Genomic DNA, 11,082 nt, shown 5'->3' on the forward strand with positions numbered 1-11,082 from the left:
CTGCATGATATTTGTATGCGTTAGAGGTTTATAACCTATAAATAGGATGCCAAACTATTTAAAAAAATGAAAGTTATAGGATGTCATTTTGCCATTTAGTTTTATTAATTTAAGTAATTTTTTTCTTAGAGGGTTAGATACCTTATTAAGCTGCATAAAACATATTTACATGTGAGAGAATAGATTCTGAGGTATGTATATACTTTGAAAGTACAAAATAAGTTACTGTGATTTCTTACAAAGATGGACAAACCATAAATTTCACATTTCATATTTGAAATATGATGCAGCTCTGCTTTTTCTTACCTAATCTCCCCTACTCCCACACCAAAAAACTCAATTAACAGAGAAGAAACCTAAATAACTTAACATTTACTTTGTAGGTAGCAAAACCAAAAACAATTTAAGAAAAACATTTAACCTGATGTATAAATACCAAGTTTAAATAGATCAGAATGATTCATGAAACAAGATGCCTTTGGGTGCTTCTTCCCCCAAACTTTAGATTTTATGTTTTTGTAACAAACTTCAGCATATATCTTGTGTGCATATTAGACTGGTTTTCAAAATAAATTAATAAATAAATAAAAAGGCTATGATGTATACAAACATATATTTTCCTTTTAGTGGCGAATTCTTGGATTCTTGCTGGACAGTACAAAGCTGCAAAAGCTGTTCAGGAACTGCTTGAGGAACATAACAAAGAGTCCAAATTGATGACCTGACCTCTACACTCCCTAGAGCCCAATCCAATCAAGCATTTGGAAGATCCATTCAATGTAGTGGGATCCAAAGATGTCCCACTCTGCAATTCACTGCTAAGATTTAGCAGTCAAACAAAACTGACCTTTAACCCCTCCCCCTCTCAAAGAATTTACATTAGAGCTGTTTTGGCAGCACAAGAACCATCTGATATTAGGTAAGTAGTTTTGATGTTGGGATTGATCAGTTATGCTAATGTCATAAATAACAAGTTGTTATGGAAGTGATATCACCATGCTGTCTTTTATTTACTGAATGTATGTAATGGGCTTTGAATGCCGCACCCACTCTTAGGAAACAGTCTTAATGTCAGGTCAGGGTTAAGCCGGAGCAGCTACCTGAGGGCAAGATCAAATGATGCTGCCATTTCTGTTACCTAGCATGTCTCTAAGACAGATGTATGAGGGAGAATAAGCATGTAATAGGCAAATGTATTGTACCAAAAAAATACAGATTTAGCCTCGTTATAAAAAATCTCATCAGAAAATTCTTCTAAATGGTAAATGGCCTGCATTTGTATAGCGCTTTTCTAGTCCCTAAGGACCCCAAAGCGCTTCACACTACATTCAGTCATTCACCCATTCACACACACATTCACACATTGGTAAAGACATACTCATTTTGAATCGTGTATTCAGAATAACATGTAGAATAAGAATAATCCGAATAATGCTGTTTCAGTTTCCTTACAAACCACAAACCCTGCTGGGATTAAATCCTATGGGACCTTTCTCACCTCCAATTGCTCTTATCCAATTAAATGGGAGTATACTTAATGGAGTGGACTGCTTATTTTCCTTTGTAAGCAAAATTTGCATCTTCATTTCTTTGTTTTCTCACCAAACCAAGACTATTTAAAATCTTAATTACATTTTAATATCATGACTGAGACTTTTGTTAAATTTTCTTGAAAGGATAAGAAAGATATTATTTCTAATGTTTGTCCAGGTGGTTTGGATACTCTCTAAGACCATGTCACATAAAGGAAGGAAGGAAGGAAGGAAGGAAGGAAGGAAGGAAGGAAGGAAGGAAAAAGGAATTTACAAACTATAAAAACTTTGCATTCTCTCTGGTTATATATTTCCACATGGGAAAGCATAGTATTGCCATGTCCTGAAGAGACACTTGGTTTTGTGCAGACAAGTTTGACCTCTGTACTGACTGTGTATCTGTAGCTGAGAGATTAAGAGCTATGTAAAGTCCTAGCAAGGCTAAATGTGTTGCATAATCAGCCGAGCTAACCTAACCTTTGGGGTAGGTGAGGTACACCTAGTATATAATTTGAAATGTAAATAATTACAATCACAATGAGCAATAACACAAGCTAGGGAATAACCCTTAAATAGATGTAGATTCCGTGCAAAGGTCTAGCCACATCTGGGTGACTGAATTTGATCAAACCTAAGCAAACATAAATATACCTGCAGAACTTTTGCATGAAAAATAAGCTGCACAATTAACTGCATATATATTTTTTATATTAGGTTAAGAGCTGAAGTGGGTTTCTTTCCTTCCTAGGTCAATGAAAAGAACGCAAAATGGATGTTCCTCTGTGAAGCTAGGATCAGCAGCAGCTTATTGGCTAAAAGCTCCTGTCTGAAATAGCAGCTAAGTTGGAAAGGGAGGGACATTTTCTCTGTGAACAGGGACGGCCCAGGTAATTGGTGAGATCTATATAATGAGTCTATGAATAGCTGAGTTCACTTACTCTCCAAAAAGTGACCTTTCAATAAGCTCACCCCTTCAATCACCACACCTGCCAGGCACAAAAGCAATTTACAGTCATAAAGACGTCTAGATATAACACTCATTTAAAAAAGAAAATGTAATTTTCGCTGTTAGTCTCTCTCAACTGTTAGTGGCAAATTTATCAGCTTTAGCTGTTAATAGAAATATAGAAATCATTTGACATAAGAATAATTGTTGAAAAACTGAAAGGTTTGAACACAACATTTGAAAATGACCAGGAAATTCAAATGTATTTTATATTATATGTTGTATATTTATATATATCCAAAGATATGAAATAAAACAATAACAATAATAATTCACCAAATATTTATGATGCAGCCTACTGATGATTCAAACAGGAAAAAAATGTTTAATTAAAGGGTTACAGTGACCAATTAAAATAAATTTGTATTGATTTGCAGTAATTCTTTTGTCTGACAGGACAAGGAGACCCATGCTAGCAAAATGTCTCGCATCACATAACAGCGTAACCAGATCATCCACTGTAGAGTTTACATTTTCAGATTGCAGATAGAGACACTAATGTATAGCAAATTCATGAATGCATGTTTTGAGCAGATAATGATGCTCAGTTCAAACATTTCAATCGTTAGGATCACAGTAAAGTTTGCAGGACTGTCCCTGTTCACACATGAGTTTTATACTGGCCTCTGAGCAGGTCAGATACAGTCTTTGTACTTGTCATGAATAAGGCTTCTCACTGTAACGTAAACCCTATAATGCATATAGCTTATAACACTAAGCCTTGAGCTGAACTGTTACTATTGAGCTTAGTTCCCTATAACAAATAAATGAATTTAAACCATGCAGATTGCGGTTTCTGGAGAAATGCAAAGCTAGAAATATCTCACATTTCTTTGCGGCTGCTAAGCTACAGTGTTCAACCAGAGAAGTAAATATTACGTCAAATTTATTTAATGTATCAAATCTATCTAAATGATTTAACTGTGATGTGGAAAAAGTTCAACTAAAGCAACGCTGCACACAGGCATAAAAATATTAAACCTCGACAACAGAAATAGTATGAAATATATTTCAATAACAAGTACAATATAAGAGTGTATTAGAGACTTACTTGAAAAAAAAAAACTAATATAACCCAGTATATATAACCTTAGCAGTATATAACCCTAATATATACTGCATGTTATTTGGCATAATCACTTAGCATACAGAATGGGTAAATTCTGTATTCTTCGTTCTTACTGGAACGAAACCAACATTTACCACAGGACTGCACCTGCTTCCTCTGCAGCTGACACTTTATTTTAAGATTGTGGAGCAAATGTTTCTCCTCGTATTTCTGTCGACAGCAGTTAGAGATGAATCTTATTTTGTCAACAGGGTATTTCCTCTCAACAGCAAACTGATAAAGTTCTGTTACACATGAAGCTTGTGATATTAGTAGCTAGGAACGATGTTAGAAGGCCAGACCAGAGTAGTGATTAGTTTGCATTAGCTTCAGTTTAATTTCCGACCCACACCACAAAACCAGAACGTTATATATTTTATGATATTGTCAGGGAAATCAGCAGCAAGTTGGTTCAGCTCTGGCTCAGGGGGCTCAATAGGACAAAAGTTTCTTATCTGATATAATTATGTTTCACATTTACTGAAATGGCAGTCATGCTGTGAATGGAGTTACGGGAGGATCCAGAGCAAACATCTCCATCTAGTGGAGAATGAAATTAGTTTTTTACAGTCCCAATGTAAAACCTTTCATTTACAGAAAATACTCCATTAACATAAAAACATGTTTCACAGTGATTCACAGATCATGAAGCACTGATTTATGATTAATGATTAAGGTACTAGAGAGTAGTCCTGCTTTCAGGTTAAGGACCTCTACAGTCCTGTCCACCTCCCCTAGAGTAACTGTCTGTCTCCTGGTATCTCCTTGAGACTGTGCTGGGAGACACAGCAAACCTTCTGGCAATGGAACGCATTGATGCGGCATCCTGGAGAAGATGAGCAACTTGTGCAACCTATGTATGATCCAGGTATTGCCTCATGGTATCACAGTGACACTGACCCAAGCCAAACGCAAACACAGTCAGAAAATATGAGGGGGGTAAAAAAAAAAAAGTTCAGTGGCCCCAAATCATAGCTGTTTTGGGGGGGTTGTCTCATTATGGCACTAAATCAACTGAAACTAATTAATAACCCCTTTTACTACTTAACTGACCAGCTCAACATGTCATGAAGTAAATATTCAGTCAAATTTATTTAATGTATCAAATCTATCTAAATGATTTAACTGTGATGTGGAAAAAGTTCAACTAAAGCAAAGCTGCACACAGGCATAAAAATATTAAACCTTAACAACAGAAATAGTATGAAATATATTTAAATAACAAGTACAATGTAAGAGTGTATTAGAGACTTACTTGAAAAAAAAACTCATCTATAAGAATTCACTAAGCATTTACTTTGAAAATAGTATAATTATTCACCTCAGTATTTAAAAACCCAGGTTCTTATTTTTCCATTTCTAAATAATGTGTATTACCCAAGATGTGGAATTTATTATATCTTCATATATGACAACTATAGTAGTAGTAGTAAATGATCCATGACATGAACATTCTCATCCATGAGAATTAGTTCATCTATGTAAAGAACAAAAAACAAAACAACATCAGTGTTGAGGCAAAATTTTAATTTGAAAATTTTTCATTCTTCCATTACATTACAGACCTCAACAGATATCAAAATGTTGACATTTACAGGTGTAAACAAACATTTTTAATCTGAAAAGTAGAAGTGCAGTGTGTTATAAGTGCCGGAACAAAAATGAGGAATTTTCAATTCATGACCCCCCCACCAAAAGAAATTAATAAAATAAATGAATCAAGAATGGGTAAAAGGGCAAATGCATGTGTAACGTGTAAGGTGTCTGATTTAGTTTTGCTTCCCTCTCAGCATTAGTCTCATTTTCCTCTTTCTGAAGAAACGATATAAATACAACTTCTTTCTGGCAAAAGTTGACAACCTCAGCTGGTCAATGAGGTCGTACACAAAGAGCAAATAGCCTCCGTGACCTCACTGCTATGGGATGAGATGATGGGGCCACAGCAGTGCCTATTCAACATTTATATAATCACTCAAGTGTAGGCAAAAACGGTAGCACAAAGAACGCAAGGTTAGCGGTAACAACTCTTGTGCCATCTCTCAAAGTGTTGGACTTAAACCGGATGCTGAGATCAAAGTGTTTGCCAGAAAGTGCATTATGTGAGACCACTTGTAGAAAATGTAAAAACTCTTTGGCTAAAGAGAACTAAAGCAGGGGCACGTGATAACATTAAAACCATCTGATGAACTGTCCAATTATGTAACAAATTACTGATCACCCATGCCTTTCAGCAACACCAAGAAAAATAACCCTTACTCTCATCCACGTTTCAGATTAAGCACCTTCAGAACTAACCTTCAATGAATCAACTACACTTTCTCTAGTGACTTCGGTCTTCCCTTCAATTTTCAGTACTTTGCCTTCTTGGCATAACAATCGACGACCTCAGGCACGATGCTGTCGTCCTCTTCCACGTCATCTTTGACGGTCTTTCCGACCAACTGGAAAATGTCCTCAGCTACAACGCCCATGGGCTCTGCCACCTTCACCGTCAACATGTCCTCAGTCAGAACTGTTCCTTTGGGGATCTTTACTTTGGCTACCACTGACTTACCCAGCTGAAGGAACAGCAAACAAAGCAACATTATTAAAGGAAAAAGTTGGACATTTGCTTGAAAAGCTTGCTAAACAGTAAAGCTGAGTATTTTTAATTAATTTTTTTTTTAGAGAAAGGCGTTCTGACCTTGTCGTGGCACGGCTTCTCACAGGGTAACATCCGCTTGATTCCGCTTCCCAGTGCCCTCTCCACCAGTCGGATAGAGCGAACCAGCTCAGCAAGTTCAGCGGGCTCAAGTGATGCTTCATGGTCACTTCCTTTCCACGTCTTGTCCAAGGTTATGTGGCGCTCAACAACCTTTGCTCCCAGAGCCACAGCCGCCACTGTTATACTGACTCCAGACTCATGGCCTGAATACCCAATGGGAATATCTGGAAAGTCCTTCTGGTATTCCTGCAGCCAACAAATGGGTGACATACATGTTATTCTTAAAAGTTAGTCATTTTACAATTTGCAACATGTACTCATGTTCATGTGGGGTTTTTTTTGACAAGATGCTACAGGCAGTTGCTATTGACATGATATAAAAATGCTGTTGTGCAGATCACCAGTCATTTTAAGTCCAGCCCACACGGCAGGGTGACAACAATACCCCAAGCCTTTCAGGCTGAGGGATAAAAAATAAGCTTCATAACCTGTAAAACTGGATCATTCTGGACTCTCTGGATTATTTTGCTCATACCCAAAGGAACACACCCTTCAAAATAATCCCACATGCAATTTGAATTAGAAGATTCACCGTAATCACTCTGAGGTTGACATCTTCAGCTTCCAGAGGATAGGCGCTGGTACACTGCAGGATGGCAAAGTTTTTGTTGTGCTCCTTGACCGTCTTGTAGACCCGACGCATCGTCTCCATGGACTGCATCCCGCTGGACACCACCATGGGGCGTCCTGGCAAATGAAAGACAGCAACACTAACACTATAAGAAACCTCATGTTACTGGCAGTAAGCTAAGCGCTACGACACCCCTCAGTATTCCTCTGGAGTTATTGTACACTGCCTTGCTTGTACAGTGTAGAGTTCATGTCATCCATATTTATGCAGAATGAAAACAGACACAGACTCCTCGAGGTCCAACTATATTTAAAGTTTAAATTACATTCTAAATATTTAATTGTAATTCTGTGTCACATTTTATAAAATTATAAATGTATGCTTCCTTTAAGACACATTTTATATATTACATGGTGCATGTATTGAGTTGTCTATCGTTTTCTCTTTTTTTCCTTTTTAAAGTGTACCTGTGCTTTTTCTTGATTTCTGTAATATAGTCTATCTATTTAATCTACATCTAATTAAAATGATGGATGGTCAAATTAAACAAAACCAAAGCGTTAAATGATGAGGTATGTATATGCAGAGGTAATCTCTGAGCATTAAGTTCATGTTTTAAACAACTTTAGCTGAACAATTTCACAGTTTTTTCCTAACATTCTACTGCTGTATAACAGCAACTATTCACAGAACCATAATCTTAGGTATACAACTCTGGCTCTGGTTACAGAAGCCTCAATCAGGTGCTGCTCAAATCTTTTATTTGTAAGGGGGAGCCAGAAGAAATGTGACTTAAAGGGACAGTGGCCTTAAACAGAGAGGATGAATTAGGTGTTCACTAAGAATCAGTAGAATTTAAATCAGGATTCTTAAAATTATATATATATATATATATATATATATATATATATATATATATATATATATATATATATATATATATATATATATATATTATATATTAGGGGTGCAACGATATTCGTATCGATATTGAACCGTTCGATACAGTGCTTTCGGTTCGGTACGCATATGTATGAACAATACAACATTTGTAATTTATTTTATCAATTTTCCTTCTGACGATGCTGTCTGTGTTGAGCGCTCAGTGAATCTGTGTTCGACTACTCTGCCTAGGCTGCACTGTCGAGCGCAGATCCACTGAGCGCTCAACACAGACAGCATAGTCAGAAGGAAGAGCGCAGGGCAAGCTAGCGAGACAGAAGTTAAGCTCTCCTTGCAACAGGCAAGTTGAACCTCATTCAGATCTGGCGTTTGGAATTATTTTGGTTTTCATGTGACGTATGACCCTGAAGGTAAGCGAGTCATGGACTAAAGTAAAACAGTATGTTGGATGTGCCATGCAATGCTCAATTACATTGGTGTGAACTAGTGTGTTAGCGCAGTTAGCTCGTTAACGTGTTGGCCGTCTAGCCCCATGCACGGAGCGATCGGCGGTAGCTCGTTAACGGAGATTTGCCGTGTTGTGGCGTTAAGGTCATTTCAACGAGATTAACCTGAAAGCACTAGTGGGAACACAACGAATATGAGTGCACATTTATGCCGACACCATCCTAGTGCAAAGACAAGTGGAAGCAGACCAAAAAAAGCAAGCATGCTACTAACTTTAGCCGAGTCATTTAGACAGCTGTTAGCACATGATTCTCCTTATATGTTTAATATGCTGCTGAGAATATAGCCCAGAAGAAGCGGATAGTATAGCTTTTATTTTGGAAAGAGCCATTTCTCTGTAATAAACTCTCTTTTCCAAAGATGAGTGATTCCTCAATCAGATACAGGGCTTGCAATATCGCTAGCCCGACGTCCCGGAGCTAGCGATTTTTTCAGTCGGGCTACCAAAATCTATCTCTTCCCTGCCCGTCGGGCTATTGTAGGAAAAATATATGTCAATGCTTTTGCATTCTTTCAGAAATGTAGCTGGGTAATTATGTCATTGGCATCGGTGAGCCACTGTCAATATGTGACATATTGAAGTCGTGTTTGAATTTGTGCTTGTTTTTTTGCTTTCACTTTGCAATCGTGCAAACTGTGTATAGAGAGCGACAGCACTGATCTGTGAGTGATGATAATTTGTGCACCAATTCCTCTGACATCGTCTTATTAATCGTTACCGAACCGAATCGTGAATTTTGTGTATCGTTGCACCCCTATTATATATATATATATATATATATATATATATATATATATATATATATATATATATATATATATATATATATATTGAACACTGATGCCGATGATTGAGTTTCAAACTTGAGCCATTTCTCCACACATGGTATTTCACTCTCACCTTTTTTGGCAGTTTTAACTAGATAGGGGAAGTTGTTGGTGTCTCCAGAACCCACTTTGAAGAAAGGCACATTAAGCTCATGAAGAAACTCCACCGCCATCTGAAGACAGAAAAGCTTATGGTTAAACTTCTCCACTGAGTAAAGTACCATAATACTATGAACAAAACTCTCCCTTACCTCATCCATTCCCGATGCAGTAAAGTAGATCCCCACCTCTTCTGCATATTTCTGCAGTTCCCTGTACTGATCGTGGCTGAACTCCAGATGGCGCTTGTGCTCACCGTAGGTTTCCCCCCAGGAGTGTTTGGAGGTGTATGGGCGGGCCAAGGCTTTCTTGTTGAACTTAAACTCTAATTCACTCTTCTGAAATTTGGCACAGTCTGCACCACAGTCCTGAGGAGGTGGGGATAAGATTTTTGATTTTTGTTTTTTTTGAATGGTACTAGTTTCTTGAGTTGCTCTCACGTATCTTTTAAGATCCTACAAGACACACTTGATAAATACCTGTAACTTGATAGTGTTCTGGGGAAAAAAATTGTAAGTGTTGTACTAAAAAGATGTGGACATGATAAAAATCCTTCATAACAGGTTTAATGGGCACATGAACACAGCTAACGAATTTAAGACAAATTTTACTACAATTGAATACAATTCACGTCTGGTTTGAATCAAGCAGCAGGCACAAGAGGGCGCTATAGGACAGGCACAGAAAGAGAAGCCAAACTCCATTCATAAATCTAGTAATTTAATATTTTGCAGCTTATGCCAGAAACACCGTTTAAATGGCATAAACTGGTTAAATGAAGCATCCAACTTTGCTTTCAGGATTTCATGTCTGAAACGAAAAGTTTATGATTTGCTTGGGTGAAGCAGAGGAACGTGTCATATTGCTTTCTTATGAATGAAGTTCAGGAAACAGACGGTATATCGTGTGCGTGCGTGTGTTTGATTGTCTGTGCGTAAATATACCTAAAAGACAAACCGATACGTGTTTGCTTTTTTACATTACCTTTGCCATTTTTATCATTTTCTTTGCGATCTCAATGTCTCCCTGGTGGTTCTGTCCAATCTCAGCTATGATGAAACACGGATGGTTCCCTCCGATCATACGACCGGGACACAGCTCAAACTCTAACGGCATTTTGTTGGTAGAAAAGAAAGCGAGTACAACCAGTGAAAGTAATAAAGACAACTAAAAAGTGTCAACCCGGGTAGATAACCGGAACAGTTAACGTCATGCACAAACAGGATGTGCCGCAACTTCCGCCTTTGTGGATCAACGTAGCAATCGCGGATTTTCTTTCAAAATAAAAGCAACCATTCTGTTCTGTTTTTATTTGCATCGACAAATTTACAGCTATGGAAAATCACATTTATGGATATGTACATTTATATTTATAAACTTCCCGTGAAACAAGTGGTTGAATAGACATTTTCCAATCAAAGCTTTGAGCTTTCCAACCAAAGCTCAAAGCTACAAGCAAAGTATATATATATATGAAATTTAGCCCAGTGGGCACGTACCGGGCATTTTCCCGGTGAGCCGAGTCCGACTCACTTTTGGGCCGATGGGACGGCCTGAAGTGCCCGCTGCGCACCAGCCATACAAGAAATGGCAGCAGCCCATTCGTTCATTTTCATTAGTGAAACTGGATTAGCCAATCAAATGTCCTAACGCTACCGGCCCCTCTCCTACCTTCGCTGCACCTTGAAGAAAATGTTTGGTGTGGAAGAAGCAGCGAGAAGGTGGAGCTGGAAAGCCGAGAGAGGACACTGAAAGAAACTAATA

At 37.8% G+C, this 11,082-nt stretch overlaps 1 protein-coding gene across 1 annotated transcript; it reads right to left on the bottom strand.

The window, feature by feature from the left end:
- Positions 1-5,152: 5,152 nt before the first annotated feature.
- Positions 5,153-10,550, bottom strand: LOC309709419 (N-acetylneuraminate-9-phosphate synthase-like). Its single transcript, XM_082538037.1, has 6 exons — positions 10,303-10,550; positions 9,471-9,686; positions 9,293-9,392; positions 6,943-7,097; positions 6,330-6,596; positions 5,153-6,204 (listed from the first exon to the last, which is right to left on the bottom strand). The coding sequence occupies exons 1-6, from the start codon at positions 10,432-10,434 to the stop codon at positions 5,995-5,997; spliced, it is 1,080 nt and encodes a 359-aa protein (XP_082394163.1). The 5' UTR covers positions 10,435-10,550; the 3' UTR covers positions 5,153-5,994.
- Between the last annotated feature and the right edge of the window lie 532 nt (positions 10,551-11,082).

The sequence above is a fragment of the Aulonocara stuartgranti genome, assembly GCF_965226115.1.
Source record: "Aulonocara stuartgranti genome assembly, chromosome: 6".
NCBI lineage: Eukaryota > Metazoa > Chordata > Actinopteri > Cichliformes > Cichlidae > Aulonocara > Aulonocara stuartgranti.

Bases quoted from the DNA above. Each gene is read 5' to 3' on its own strand.
- LOC309709419 (XM_082538037.1), bottom strand. From the start codon at position 10,434: ATGCCGTTAGAGTTTGAGCTGTGTCCCGGTCGTATGATCGGAGGGAAC. The intron at 9,393-9,470 runs GTAAGGGAGAGT...TTCTGTCTTCAG, and splicing joins CTGCATCGGGAATGGATGAG to ATGGCGGTGGAGTTTCTTCA. The intron at 7,098-9,292 runs GTGAGAGTGAAA...TTCATTTGCCAG, and splicing joins AGTTAAAACTGCCAAAAAAG to GACGCCCCATGGTGGTGTCC.